This window comes from Callorhinus ursinus, unplaced genomic scaffold, assembly GCF_003265705.2.
Source record: "Callorhinus ursinus isolate GAN/ISIS: 27379988/994484 unplaced genomic scaffold, GSC_fseal_2.0 scaffold12, whole genome shotgun sequence".
Classification (NCBI taxonomy): domain Eukaryota; kingdom Metazoa; phylum Chordata; class Mammalia; order Carnivora; family Otariidae; genus Callorhinus; species Callorhinus ursinus.
In genome coordinates, this window is record NW_027397074.1 from 23,327,254 (window position 1) to 23,343,572 (window position 16,319).

Genomic DNA, 16,319 nt, shown 5'->3' on the forward strand with positions numbered 1-16,319 from the left:
ACACACACACACACACACACACACACACACACACACACACACACACACACACTGCTATCTCCAACGTCTCTTTTTTCTTCTTTTAAAGCTCCGCATCTTGGATGGTATCACACCTACCCAATCAATGTGAGGAACAAAAAACAAGCCTTAAGAATGATTGCTGATAAAGGAGTCAGGGGCCAGTGCAGGTCTTTTTGCATGCTAATTCCTGCTTCTTCTAGCTGTACCTGCAACCACAGCTCGAAACAGAGTATTTCTAATACAGGGGAAGGTAATTACACTCACAAAGGCACCTCTGTGTCAGGGCCGGGCACCAGGAGCCAGCAGGTCTGGGAGACGGAGGCTTAACAGAGACTCCTGCAGTGAATGCACATTGTCTAGCATGGGGGAAAATGCCAGACTGAGGGACCTGCAACATTCAAGACAACAGTGGTACACCTTGTCTGAGGAGGTTATTTAATGCTTCTGGCACCTGTAGTCAGAGCCACCCCTCCTTTCCTACCTTATAGGTTTAGAATTTATTTGGCATGTATAATTGTATATTTTGATCCTGGAGCTACAAACAATGGGCAGCATGTCAGGTCTTGATCTTTAGCATTCCTCTTGCTTTCTCCCAAGTGAGTTAACCCTTGTATACATAGTCTGGCAGCACCTCTCCTGCCCAGTCAAGGGGGAGTGAGGCCCACGTGCCTGGGATTTGAACAGGGTGAGTTTCAGTGTCTTGCTGAGAAATAGCACTGGTGCCAAGACCTGTTATGGGATTGTGTCACTGGTGTTAAAACCAAATGACCCAGCCAACAATTGGAGACTTGGTATCAGTGACATTGAAATTACTTCAATTTGAATATGAAATATCAAAACCTATTATTTAGTTTCTTTAGCCCGGGGACTTTCAGGATACTGGATTCTCCTTAATTTCACTGCAATTCTAACCAAAGCATCTTGGTGACTCAAGGGTTTTTTTGTAGGAAATGCCACTCCTGTGTTTGGTTCTAGTTCTCTACTGTTCTATCATATGCTGCTTTGCCATCAGTGATGCTCGTATTTAGACAGGCTGGAAATCCAGTAAGTGGCAGAGGGTTTTTTTTACATGGAATTGTAGTCTCTGAGCACGTCACCTTCACAACACGAATCTGTAAAACATGTCCCACCTTTTCAATTTTCCTTTCCTGTCTTGTTTCTTCTGACGTCTCCCCGCTATCTATTTGCAAGGTTCACAGTCTGTTTTTACTCTAAGCGTTTATTCCCTGGAAATTCTAATATACGTACTTTGTTATCTTTACCTTCCTCCTGTATAATACATGCCTTTTATACAACTTACATTTTAACAACCCCCCCATATTATTGTCATGTACTTTAATTCTAGCTTTAAAAACATGAAGCATTGTAATTACCAATCACACATATATTTAAATTCACACAATGCTATTTAGACTAAACATTGACCACTTTCTTTGTTCCTCATTCCTTGCTGCATCTCCAAGCTGTCATCTGGAGGACTTTCCTTCCGCCTGACGTACATTCTAGAATTTCCTTTAGGGCCTGTTAGTGATAATGCATTTTGAGTTTTGCTAGTCTAAACAAGGTCTTTATTTTGTCCCTGTTCCTGGAAGACGTTTTTACAGGGTATAGAATTCTGGGTTGAAAGGTTTTTCCTCCACACACTGAAAACACTGGCCGATGTCTTCTGGCTTTTACTGTTCCAGTTTTTAAGCTGGTTGTCAGTTCAACCATTCTCCTCAGGGGGCACCTGCTCTTCTCTCTGGCCATCTGTGAGCTGTCTTTTAGCCCTGGTATTCAGCAGTTTCACTGGCACAGGTTTAGTCTGGATTATTTTTATTTATCCCACTTGCGATTTGTTGTGCTTCTTGAATCTAAGGACTGACAGCTGTTTAATAGTTCCAGGGAATTTTTAGACATCATCTCTCCCTTCCTTCTGGTTTTCTTTTATACCTATTAGACCATCTCATACTTTCCTCTGTGTCTCAATCTCTCTTTGTCTCTCTGTTCTGAGTAATTCTCTTATGTTCTAGTTCACTAATTCTCTCTTCAGCTATGTTTAATGTTATTAAAGCCAGAATTTTGAAATGTTCAGTTTTAAATTTTAACCATTATAAATATTTTCACCTTTTAATTTTTTTAAAACAAATAAAAACATTCATTTATGTTTCTGATAATTTTGAAATGTTGTCTTTGTAGGTTTAAAATGCTGCCTATTGTTTTTTGCTCTCTCTTCTTAAAGTGCCTTGTTTCCTTGTGTGACTTGAGATTTTAGACTATGAGCTGTTCATTTTCCTTGGAACAATATCTATGAAAATTCTTTGAGGTCTGGGTTGAAGGTGGCCTTTTTTTTTTTTTAAATTCTAGTTAGTTGGCATACAGTTCAATATTGGTTTCAGGAGTAGAGTTCAGTAGTTCATCATTTACATATAATACCCAGTGCTCATCATAACAAGTGTGAAGGTGGGATCCTTTTGAGAGAACTTGTGTTTGCTTCTGTCAGGTGCCTGAGGGTACTATCAGTGCAAGACTTGGCCAGCTTGCGAGTTTTCATATCACCCAAGAAATATAAATTCAGCATGCAAACCTATATGAGACAGCTTAGAATTCCTAATTATTCCCAGGGGAGGGTTTTCTCCTCTCCCTTCTCTCTCCCTCCAGAACCAAAGCAATTTTCCTTACAGTCCAGAATGGTAAAAGAGAGCATTTTAATTTTACCCTTACACTGAGGATATAACCCTTTGAGGTCCAGCTTTATGGAAGAGGAAGTTCTTCAGGACCAGGAGGAACTGGATAAGGCAAGAGTGGTCCCTATAGTAGAGATGTGGAGATGCCCTCAGTAACAGGGCTGTTCAATACAAGGCCAGCACCTGAGAGTAAGTGCCTCCTTACATTTTATGACCTAAGTGCCTTGCTTGTCCACCTGAGTTCTACCCTTTTCTTTTAGACTTAGAACTCTGGGAAGTACCTGGTTGTCCCCTGGGACATCAGCAATTAATGCTCAAGTTCAGGTGTTTGGCAAATGCCTTGAAGGTCAAAGCCAGCCTTAGGGTTCTGCTTATCTCACCTAATTTTGGCTTGAATATTACTAACTCATAAATTTGAAAAGGCTTTTACAAAATATACTAAAGTATATTACCCAACATTTTTAGTTGTTTTCAATGGGATGATCAGCTCAAATATCCTATCTGCAATGGTTAGAAACGCTATGGGGAGAACTTAATGCCTTAAAGAGGAGATGCTCAAGTTGGCTTGCTCTTGACACATTCCCTTTACAAGCTTCCTTCAAAATGTTGCAATATTATACAGGCAACGCCCCGGATAATTCCTTTTTTACTTTTTCTCCTCGATGTAGATCTCCAAGTCCAAGGAGAAAGAAAAAAGCTCTTTATTCCAATCCCCTTCAGCACACTCAATGGAGGCCAACTCTCTGCATTGTCAACCATTATGGCTGATCACCTAGTTGAGCTGGATATTCTCTTCATGTCCCACCTTTCTACATGCAACTAACTCTTCTTGAAGAAAATGACTTTTCAGAGAAGAAGTAGACTGTATTCAAAAACATAGTCAAAATGTACCATCTTAGGGACATCTGGGTGGCTCAGTTGGTTAAATGTCTGCCTTAAGCTCAGGTCATGATTCCAGGGGCCTGGGATTGAGTCCCACATCAGGCTCCTTGCTTAGCAGGGAGAAGCCTGCTTCTCCCTCTGCCTGCCGCTCCCCCTACTCGTGCTCTCTCTGATAAATAAATAAAATCTTAAAAAAAAAAGTACCATCTTAATATGGATCTGTATCTGAATTCTGCGACTCCCCACCAATGGCAGGACACTATAGGAACAAGAATACAGGCTTTGGGGGCACCTGAGTGGCTCAGTCGTTAAGCATCTGCCTTTGGCTCAGGTCATGATCCCAGGGTCCTGGGATCGAGCCCCGCATCGGGCTCCCTGCTCAGCGGGAAGCCTTGCTCTCCCTCTCCCACTCCCCCTGCTTGTGTTCCTCCTTTCACTGTGTCTATCTCTGTCAAATAAATAAATAAAAATCTTTAAAAAAAGAAAAGAATACAGGCTTTGGAGTCAGAAACCTGAGCTGAGATCACTGCTCTGCCGCTTAGTTGTTAAGTTCTTCGTATCTCTGTACCTCAAATTCCTCATCTATTAAATGTAACATTCTTAATGACATGAGAATTTAGGTCCAATGACTAGCATAAAGTACCCAGTACAACACTGAGCAAAAGGATCTTCAATAAAAGGTGATGATATAAAGGTAATTACCATTATCAGTGAAAAGCACACTGTCCTGTTGCAGAAGAAAATGGAAATAACTAATATAGTCTTTAAACAACTTGCAGCTAAAGTAGGACTCCTAGATGGTTTCATACCTGAATCACAGTAGAGTTCTATATTTACCAGGCTAAGAGCCAATCTTTTATCTGGCAAAAGACCTAATCCGAGGTTTATACTGGTTTGCTAAATTGATCATACCCCATGTGGGAAGTTTTGACCGTCACACAGTGCATCTCCTTAATTTTACAGCCAAAAACATTTCTTAAACTGGGTACCTTTTAAATTAATACATCAGTCACAATTAGACACCAGATAAACGGAAGGACAGATTAGCAGAAATGTATCTATCATTTCTAGAAAACATATTCAGAGCGCTCTATTAGCAATGGATTAGTAGCATCATTTTCAGTATTTTTAAGCACGAAAGACTGAATATTACATTCCAAAAGTTTAATTAAAATAAAAAACTGTTGTGTTAAAATTAATCCTGCAGGCACTCAGCAGAAAACAGAAATAAAAGAAACTCACAACAAAAGAACCAAACACTAACTTGATAAAAATGTTGGCCTCTGGGAAGGTAGGTTATCTGTCACATGGGAGTAGGAGACCAACATTTTATTGTTATATACTTTTTATATCTGAATTTCCTTCTTTAAAAAATGATTTTGCCTAGGGCGCCTGGGTGGCTCAGTTGGTTAAGTGACTGCCTTTGACTCAGGTCATGATCCTAGAGTCCTGGGATCGAGTCCCACATCGGGCTCCCTGCTCAGCGGGGAGTCTGCTTCTCCCTCTGACCCTCTTCCCTCTCGTGCTCTCTATCTCTCATTCTCTCTCTCAAATAAATAAATAAAATCTTTAAAAAAAATGATTTTGCCTACTAAAATTAATTTAAAAAAAAACGAGGTGCCTGCATGGCTCAGCTGGTTGTGTCCAACTCTTGATTTTGGCTCAGGTCATGACCTTAGAGTTGTGAGACTGAGACCTGCGTTGGGCTCCACGCTGGGCATGAAGTCGGCTTGGGATTCTCTCTCTCCCTCTATTAAAAAAACAAAACAAAACACCCCCCCCCCAAAAAAAACAAAACCCAAAAAACCTTTATGGCACTAATTATTAAAGAACTATGGCACTATATGGTTATAGTCTCTCACCTCCCTTAGCGCTGGTCACTTTGAAGGCAATGATACCATATTCATCTTTGTAACTCTAGCCCCTAGGAGAGTGTTAGCCCTCAACAAATATTTGGTGAACAAATGGAAAAATGATTTAAAAAACTGACCATTTTCTAATATTTTCTATTTTTATTTTCTTTATGAAGTTTTAAAATTTTAATTCCAATACAGTTAACATACAGTGTTACCTTCAGGTCTACAATGTAGTCATTTTCTAATATTTTTAAGGACCTTTTCTAGGCCCCTTTCAGCACACTCGACTCCTTTGGACAGTGTTTTATAAAAATAATATTTTTCAAGGTGCCTCCTTTTATTTGCTACTCTAAAGTCCAAAGAAGAATGCCTGACCTGGAGACAGCTGTTGACCACACAACATCAAAAACTACCCAGGACTGGAGCAGAGTGGAAGGAACCAGGTATTTCTGCAAGAATCCATTAGCTGATATCCTATATAACTTAAAATTAATAACTAACACATCATGCAAACTATGTGCTAATCTCTAGCCTACGTCCTTCACATGCATTATGTTCGTAAATCCTGACAACAATCCTATGAACATGTAGGTGCTATGACTATCCTCCTTGTACAGATGCTGTACCTAAAACACAGGAATAGGAAGATTTAAAGTCTTTTCTTTCCAGTTTTTTTTATGCAAACTTTAAGCATAATATGGATATTATCATATAACTTCCAATATTATTCTCAAGTTCACACCATATTAGATATAAAACCTGGGCCCTCAAGGTATTTGATATCCTCTTATGAATTTTTGAAAATTCTGCCTTTTAATGAGATAAGATGTCCAAAATGTTCATTTTCCTAGAAGATATTTTTGGCAAAGCTATCAGGAAGGCACAAAGTTATTTTTCAATGAACACCAACAGATGTCACTTGGAACAGTAATACGGCTCCACCGTCAGGTTACCTGGCTTTTGGCACAGCGTATGTGATTTGTGTTGCTATTCTGGTTAATATAGGAGTTAAAAAAAAATGAAAGGGCCCTCTTGCGTCACAATGGATAAAATAATTTTAAGTTCTATACTTTAAAGGGCTGACTGAAGATCTAACATGTTCTTACTCTAAAAAACTCAAAACAGAGCAAAGCGGAGTCATCTGTCATATTAAAATAGCACTGGGTACTAAAAACAGTTCGCAAGAGCAGTACTCTAACTGCTCTGGCGTAAGCTAACACAGGTTCATGATGCTTAGTGCCATCTCCATTCTTTCCACCTCCATGCTCACTGTCCACAAGGACAGCAAACCTGCCAACTGCAGCTCACGGTCTATGCTCAGCATCTAACTTTGTTCTCAAACTTCCCCCAACTATCCCAGTATGTGCTCTCTCCTAGCTGGCTCAACATATCTTTATGTGATAGTTCAGGTTTCAAAGAGAGATTGGACTGAGTTAGAAACCCAGCCTCCTACTTACTTACAAGGTCTGTGACCTTAGACAAATTACCTAAACCCATCAAGACTTCCTTTCCTCAGCGGTAACCTGGAGCTAAAACCAAAACCGAAACCAAACCAAACAACAACAGAACACCAAAACAAAACAAAAACAAAAAACCACTACTATCTGCCTCCTCGGCCGTAGTAAGGATTAAAAGACATGGCAGAATACAGAGCTTTAAGCACGGGGCCCAGCACAGAGTAAGCACTCCGTAAGCACGAGCTCCAGGGGGCCTGTGCGCACTGTGCATGGGCATGCATTCTCTCTCTCTCTCTCTCTCTCTCTCTCTCGCCCGGGCTCCGTCTCTACTGCCTCTCCTGAAAATCCTAGCACCACATTCGATCTCCCTACCTTCAGATGCTTCAAATCCTTCTCTCTTCAGTGACTCTTTTTCCTCTCCGTCTACAGATAGCTATGGTTCTCACAACAAAATAGAAAAAAGCAGTAAATCTCTCAACCTCCTCTCTCCCTGAACATCCTTCCACTCTTTCTCTTCCAAGTTGCTGTACTCTCTCCCTTCTTTTCTTTCACAGTAAAACCTTTACGTTGAGTGGTCTGTTGCTGGTAATATTTTCTCATATAGGTTTCTACTTCTGCCATTCTACTTAAATTGATTTCTTAAAGGTAACTGCTGACCTCCATCTTTCAGTTCAAAGACCTTTACTCGGGCTTTATCCTGGTTGGTCTCTGCCGCAATTGATACCACTCACCTCTTCCTCCCTCCCCTGTCCTTCATCCCTCCACCAACTCCTCCTAACAACTGTTCATTTCAGTTCTCCGCCTGAAAGCTGCTTCTAGTTTTTTCCATCTATTCTTCTTTCTGTGTCCTAAATGCCGGGTCTCCAAGTTGCATCACTGGTGCCCCATCGGCTTGGAGATCTTACCCATTCTCCTAGCTTCACACGTGATGACCTTTAGAAGAGCATTTCTGGTCCCCAGCCTTCTGACAAGGCTCTGGTTCTCCACTGAGTGAGGCAGAGTAAGGTAAACACTGCACAGGGAGTGAGGAGACAGGCTGTCGCAGTCCCACCCCTGCCTACTAAGTCACCTGGTTAAATCTCCGAAGATTTTTGGGCTTTTCATCTCAATTAGAGAGGTAACACCACATAGAAGGTCTTGTAAAGTTTCTGCAGCTTCTTAAATATCAGAAAATTCTAAAATTTATGGTATCACCATCTATCCAGGTGCTCAAGCCAGAAACCCGGGAGTCATCTTTTAATCTTCCTTTATTTTTCACCTTGCCACACTTTCCGAGACTTTGTGAGACTGATTCTCAAACATCCTTCAAATATATCTCATCTCACTGAAAATAAAGCTTTGATACTATGTGTGTGCACACACACACACATATATATACTTAACATAAATAAATTTTAAACTGATAAAACAAAAACAAACCCCCAAATATATCCCCTCTATCTCCACTGTCACAGCCTACTTTAGGTTAATGCCATCCATCTGCCCCACTATCCCCAGCTTAGATCCTCCTAACAAGCCACCCACCCTCAGTCTTAAGGCCCTACGTGGCACTGTCCACACTGAAATGGAATTATCCTTCTTCAAACACAATCCTGATCATGCCATTTGTCTTTGCCTTCCACTGGTGAACGATGACTTATCCTTTAAGGCTACCTCCCCTTCAGAAAGCCTTCCTGACCTTGCCACGGAGTCAGCTCCACCTCCCCAAGGACCCCGTGCACACCCCTGACAGCCCTTCTCAACTGTACATATGCTGTATTCCAAAGATCTTTTTACCTGACTGCCCCACGAGAGGATAAACTTCTTATAAAACCATGCATTTTTTTATTTATGTTTGTATCCCTAGCACCCAGGGCAGAGCTTCCTGGGTGAAGGAATGGATGCCTCCAGAAAGGAGAAAGCAGGCTCTCGAATAATTAGCTGCTTTCTTTACATTTGATGTCCCCAGTATCATAATCTTTGGTCATTGCTTGCCAATTCACTCACTTTCTGTGCTCTAACATCCTTGTTTATAACGTGGAAACACCTGGCTTTTGCTTGCCATTCATTTGTTCAACAAATATTTATCACATGACTATTTATGTGCCAGAAACAGTTACAAGCAGCAGTGAACAGGTAGGTCTCTGGTATCGAAGTACACTCGAGATGAGCACACATACACCGACATCTAAAACCAGCAGATGGTGCTGGGTGCTCTGGACAGAACTGGAAGAAGGCACGAGGACAGTGAGTGACCTGGCTGTCTTTCTGAGCAAGCCTCTGTTGACCTAAGATGTGAAGGGAAGAGCCTTTAGGCAGAAGGAAAAGCGAGAGGGAGTGAACTTGGAATATCTGAATAAAAGAAAGGCAGCCAGGGCAGCTAGTAGAGGAGAGTACAAAATGGAGGGTGGAAAAGATGGGGCCACAAGGGAAGGAGCTGTGGCTCTATTCTAAGTGCGGCAGGGAGCTGCCGGACACATAGTCTCTGGAGGGTACACTTATTTCTCATTTTCTCTGGTTTCTGCTCAAATATCATCTCATCTGAGAGGTTTCCCTGATCATCCTATTAAAATGTAACCCCTCCCCCACATCCCATCCTGCCTTGGCCCTTCTCCACTCTCACCTGGCTCCTTTTTCTTCAAGGTTCTTAGCACCACCTGATATCAGAGATTTGGGTTTTTTTTTTTTATTATTATTTTTTGGTTTGAGTATAGTTGACACAATGTTACATTAGTTTCAGGTGTGCAACGTCTCCATATGTTATGCTGTGCTCACCACCGTGTAGCCACCATCTGTCACCTTATGACACTGCTACACTATCACGGACTAGTCCCTATGCTGTGCCTTTTAGCCCTGTAGCTTATTTGTTCCATAACTGGAAGCTGTACCTGCCCCTCTCCTTCACCCGTTTGGCCATCCCTCCCACCTCCCCCCAGAGATTTGTTTTCTTGATGGCTGCCTTTTTCTACCCACCAAACCCTGAGCAGGGATGTGGCTCCTCACAGCCACATCCTAAACCTACCAGAACAGTCAGCTTTCATTAGAAGTGTGTTGAGTGTACTCACAATTAATCTGATTTACATTTTAAACAGATCTGGGGACAACAGATTTAGGGGATTCAAGAATCAAAATGAATTAAACCCATGAGGGGGCTTCCACAGAGGCCCAGAGGAAAGACAAATGTGGGAGAAGTATGAGGGTGAGAACTAGCACCGTGGTGGTTACAGAACCGTGTAATGAATGGCCCTTGGTGTTAGAAAATTCGAATGGCACAACTGTCCCCAAAGTAATGATGGGACAATTGTTTTCTTCAGGTGGGGCCATGAACTCATAAAAAATAGATATTTTTAAAAGCTGCTGAATTGAGCAACTCTTCTTCTGTACTCCTATGTTCTCAAGCTCAAGTTGATAAACTGATGTAATGTGACAAAATCTATTAACACTAAAACAATGCACATGCCCCTTGACCTAAAAATTTTCATTGCTAGGAATTTATCATTTGTATATACTCACAAAAGTATGTCAAAATATACTGCAGGGATATTCACCTTGTCATTGCTTATGATATCCCCAAACTGGAAACAACATGAACACCTGTCAACAGGAAACTGCTTAGAAAAACTCAAGAAAAAAATTTTACACAGCTATTAAATAAAATGAGGAAAGCGCTTAAAGGTATATTGTATGCACCTGACACTCATGTAACATTGTGTCAACTATAGTTCAATTTAAAAAAGAAATATTGTGTATTTAGAAATATCCTATTTGCGGTAAAACAGACACACACAACACTGATATTGATACAATATGTGATGTACAGAGAAAAAAGGGAGAGAGAAATATTGATGTAAACAGAAAAGTTTTCTTTTCTGAAGGATATATAACACACCTGAAGAGTGGTTATCCTTTGAAGAGAGAAGGAAACTGGGAGTGGTAGAGAATCTTACTTTCGCACATACCTTTCTGAATTATTTGATTTTTTTGAACAGTGAACGTGTATTTTAATTTTTAAAACACACTATCATCATCTCTTTGAGACAACTAACAGAATAAATAAGAATGTACCCGATGTATCATTACTTGCTTTCTGATTTTATGGACAGTAGCTCCAATGACTCATTTATATACACTCCATGAACGAACACACATACATGACAGGCATGCATGCAGATGAAAATATATGTGAACGCTGTGAAATGCAGTGGGACAAATGCCTTTGGTTAGAACACAGTAGATACACAGCCCATATCCCGAAGTGACCGCCTTCCAGGGTAGCGCCGATGCGCAATCTGTGACTAAACAATCTGAAAGCAGTTTTCGACAATGCTTGTTGCTATCCTGATTGCCAGCGCTTCAATGACCATTTGTGTCATCGAGACGCGCTGTGTCAAAGAGACACGAACTGGTCCATTGCTTAAGGAAGTCTCTTTTTAGCCTCTTTCAGCTGTGTTGCCATTTAATGTGAAATGATGTTTCCTTCCATTCCCACAGTGCAATCCATTCCCTCAACAAAGCCCTCTGTTGGCTCCTATGGAAAAGGTACCACTCAAAAGAAGATGGATACCACTTTCTTTTCTATGACAGAATTTATTTTATTTATTTTTCTTATGCTCCAGGGGTTTAGATGGTAAAACAAAATTTATGTAGGGAAAGGGAAATACAACCTCATATATTCTTAGGAAAAGCAGTCTGTGTTGCAGGTTTTGTAAAAAACAAAACAAAACCTAAAACAACAAGAACAACAACAAACTACATTATATTCAAATAGCTCTTTCAGTGGCAGTTAATTATCTTGCCTTGACTTCGATCACCTACCTAGTCTGCACAAGGACTCAATCTCTCTCAGTGTTACCAAAAGAGGTGGGGGGGGGCGCTATGTTTTCAGAGTTCACTATATCTGCCTAAACTATTTCTAACCTCAGGAATGTAAAATGTTTACCACATCCACTTTTTCTTTTCAGTTGTAAATGTATTTCTAAAGCAAATATTCTAATTACCATTTACTGGGAAGTCAGAGAATAGTTGGGTATTTTGCAAGTCAATTCAGGAGAAAAATAGAAAAACTGGTTAAGTCCAATTTCGGGGAGGTTAAACAGTAGGGCCAAGCACCCCCCTGGGTCCCACATTGTCATGTTAACGACAGCAAACCAAAGCCCCGAGGGCAGGAGAAGGTAGATTACCAGGCCGCACTAAAGCCAGGACGGTGGTTCTCTTTATCTCTTTTTAAAGACCCACCTGCAGGGACACATACCAAGTTCTAAAGTATTAGGTCACTCCAGGTCGTTTGCGTTTTTCTACCCAACGACGAGGAGAAACAGCAAACCTTTATTACTGAAAAGCGACATGCTGAAACAAAATCACATAAACCACCCAGAAATACGAAAGCTGTGATGCCCCGACGAGGACGAATCTTGAACTGCTGAATGATTTCTGACCAGGGAGAGGTGGGGGAAGGTGAGCGAGTCCGGAGGAGAGACATTCCCCAGAAACAAAACCTGAGGCTGGGGGCTGGGGTACTATAGGGCAGGACCCCGCAGATGGAGCGGAGAGGAGCTCTGCTGAGTGAGGTCTAGACTCAGTCTTAGCCAATGTCGCCGATGACACCAGTGACCTGTGGGAAGGAGGGGACTGCCAACTCACTCTCCAGCACAAAAATCAAGTTTCCAGAAGCTCAAAGTGTTAGTGACTTCACTTGGTAATTACCAATACCCCAAAAAGCGGCGCTTTGTAAGGCGGCACCAAGCCCTGTGGAATGCCTCTGAACTAGATTAAACCACCAGGCTAGTAATTAAACCAACTTTATATGGGAGAGGTCTCCTGCTCAAACTTGAGCAGTCCTGCTCATTTCAGGAGAACGACTGTAGCACAAAAGTGGAAACGAGCCACTTCTGAGCCTCAGTGTCAGCACAGATACCATCCTCAGCAGCCTCTGCTCTCCTAACTGCGAAATCGGGAGCCCAGCTTCTTGGCAGGGGTGGGACAGGGAATTTCGGTTTTGCAATGCAGCGAAGATGCAAAGGGCTCTCAGCCTTGTATCATTTGCAGGTAGTTGAACAGTCTCCGTTTCTGTGTCAGCAAACAAGTTTTTACCATTTTATCTTTTGAGACATTTCGATAGCAATCATTGCCATAGCACCTAAGTGCTTTTGCACCAGACAGCCCGCTGAAAGACTGCTTGGCATCTTGTCAGAATGACATGCTGCCACATCGTGTTAGTCTGCAAAGAGCCTAAAAATTTAGAAGAGAAGATGATTTTTCTTCAGATTTATCAATGCTATGCTTTGTGACAATACGGCTACTTCCTGGGCAGCTGGATAATAACTTGGTAGACGAAACAGCTCTAACAGTGTTTTCCACGGCACAATCACACACCGAGCATTTGAAGTGCTACTTAAAGAACCGGCAGATTTATTCCTAAATACCACATATGTCTAAACATAAGGCAAGTTTTTTTCCCCCTAGAACTAACCCCAGAAAAGAAGGGGTCGCATGATATTCAATTCTAACTAAGTCTCAGGTCATGGGGTTCTTTTCCAATCACTTCAGCTTGACACGTACAGAGTAGCATTCGGGGAAGGGCAGATTTGCTTGAAACAACGTCAACTGTTACCAACACTGGATGCCTGCCAAGATCACCTGCAAACCTTGAGTTTTAAAAAAAGGGTGAAAAAGCCTTCCCAGGGGTAGGATCTCACAAATACTGTGTTGGATGTCAAAACCCAGCAATGAAAGTTCACGCTCAGAAGCACTATCGGTTGTCACAATATGGGACCAGGTATATCCACTCAGGGTGAACTGGAATTGGAAAAAAGAAACAACTGCCCTAATGTGATCTGTCTGTGGGATAACATTTCCAGGGACAACACTGCACACGGAGTCCAAAAGTGCTTCACCTTGCCAATGTGGGATACAAATGAACACAATGTACTCCACAAGACCATGTGAATGGCTGATTCAGAAAGTGGTGACCAAAACATTGATTCAAAATTCTTACAGAGTTTCAGCAGCATACTTCTTGACATGTACGTACAGAAAAGAGTAATACCAATTTTATAAGACAGGATTTTGTCTATTTATGGGGAAATAAATGAAAACTACTTTATGTAAACATCTGACTTCAGGTTTACTTATTCCTAAAGGTTTACTTAAGTCAAGTTGGCCATGAAAAAGATTTTTTGAACCTTCTTATTGAAAAATGGTAAACACTTTATGTTTGATAAAGCATTATAGCTGGGCATATATGGAGCTAATTCTAATACATTCCAATTCAACTTTTTGGTAGAGGAATGTGACTTAACAAATTTCAAGAATTTTCTGAAAGCCTGGTTTTGCAATTATTCTGAAAAACTGTTTTCTAAATGAAAAATACATACGGATAGGGCCGGAACATACAAGATCAGAAAATAAATTCCCCATCTGGTCTGGGCTTTTCCTTGAACTGAGCACTCAGCCTATCTTCTGAGAAATGGTACCCTGCGATCCTTGCATCTCTCCTTCACAGAGGGCAGTGCTGACAATTGGGTTTTTGTACTAACAACAAATCCAAATAAAGTTCCAGCCATTGTTGCTGCAAGGAGCCATGTAGCTGGGCAACACTAACATCACAGTCATCTGTGATTAGTGTATTTCGAGGGCGCCCTATGCGCCCCACAAGCAGAACATCTTCTCCAGGTCCCAAAATGTGAGGAATCAATTTCATGCTGAGGAGAAGTTTATTTACATAGTTCACCCCATTTGCTAAGTTAGGAGATGAACACACAACCTTAATAATTGACTGAAAGGAAAGTTACCTTGTAGATCCCAAAGAACCCCAGGTCCCTTACGACAGACAGGGCACTGACTCGGGGACCAGTGGTGATCTCTCCAGCCACTTGCAAACGGATCTTGACAATTTCCAAAGGATTCGTGAAAATCACCTGGGAGCCTCCTGCCTAAAAGAGAGAACAAGTAAAGATTTAGGACCAGAGAAGGGTCAGGGTAAGGTGGGTTAGGAAGAGGGGAGAGACTGTCCTCCGTGGAGCACATAGTATTCTATCCTCAAGAGACTGCGGTTTCAATCCTTGTTCCATCAATGAAGACAGTGATGAGTTTGAATCAAAATACAGTTACTGCCAAGGAGGCTTTGGGTACTGAGGTCCTACTTCCCTCACACAGAGGCTGAAAGAGGGAAAAGGGCAGAGACACATGATGTCTCCTGGCCTCACCAAAGTCCTTAGGTGGAAATGACAAAGATTCCCTGAAGCACAAACAGCAGCCATCACAGGGCTCAAAGCCAAAGGCACAAAGGCAACAATAAAATGAAAATCAAATAGTATCCAAATAAAGAGACACTGACCTGCTTGTCAGAATAGGAGGAGACAGGGCAGACACAGGTTCTCCCATGATGGGCCTCATGATTCTGGCAATGATTGAAGAATTGCCAGAGAACATGTAAACTTAGATGAAAGCTATTTCTTCTTCTCTTAAAAAATCAGGTCCATCATCAAACACCATTTTATGGAGTCACATATTCTTATAATTTTATTCATGTATTACCTGTGTATAGATTGCTCTTTTCATATAAGATATGTCCAAGTAGTAAAAACATGCATTAAGTCAATTATGGCCCAAACTTTGAGCAAAGTGTGTTATTTCATTCCAGCAGTGGCTGGGTGCCTCACCTCCGAGATCATCAGTGGAAATCTTTAAAGTGTACTATAAGGGAAATTTTAAGCTAGTTATTTTGAAGCTAAGCCTATATTTATTATAAGCAATTACATTCTTTCCCACTGTACTTCGACTTGTTATTCCCTGTCACAAATACATTAAATTTTTATTTCACCCACACTAAGTTTGACGCAGAGTATAGTTCAGAATCTTTATTACATAGTGATGTTACCACACTAGACCATAGACACGGTGCTGATATTTTATAGCTCAGTTGGTGCCATCATGGTAACAAGCATAATTTGGACTAATATTATACATAACTACTTCTTGCTAGATTCCCTGACACCATTAACCAATGTATGTGCCCTCACAAAAGGGCCAGTACTAATCAACACTAGCTACAAAGACAATCTTGGAAGTATAATTTATAATACTTGGAAATAAAAATTAGACACAACGTAAATATCCAATGGTCAGGGGTGGATTAAATGAATTTAAGTATGTCATGCAATGAGATACTATGCTGCCAATAAAAATACTGTGGGAAATGTTCAATACATATACTGGGAAGTAAAAACCCTCACATTTAAATGCATGTACCACTTTCCCCCCATTATCCCTTACTATCGTGTAGAGAATATACCAGTATAGTGCTTTTGAGATGGCAGGATTACCAGTGGTTTATTTTCTTTTCTGCTGTATTTTGTATTTCTTCTACACAGATCATCTATTACTTCTATAAAGAAAAACAAATACCTCTGCATAACTTATCTGATATCCATAGCCATATTAGCCAAAAAAAGCAAAGA

The 16,319-nt window shown here is 41.1% G+C and overlaps 1 protein-coding gene across 8 annotated transcripts in view; it reads right to left on the minus strand.

Moving 5' to 3' along the window:
• The window catches only part of SLC25A13 (solute carrier family 25 member 13), a 185,108-nt gene that overhangs the window by 17,671 nt on the left and 151,118 nt on the right, over positions 1-16,319 (minus strand). For all 8 annotated transcript variants that reach the window (XM_025872925.2, XM_025872924.2, XM_073898851.1 and 5 more), the window contains one exon: positions 14,652-14,792. In XM_025872925.2, coding sequence (XP_025728710.1) covers positions 14,652-14,792 — 141 coding nt within the window. The remainder of the gene's footprint in view (positions 1-14,651; positions 14,793-16,319) is intronic.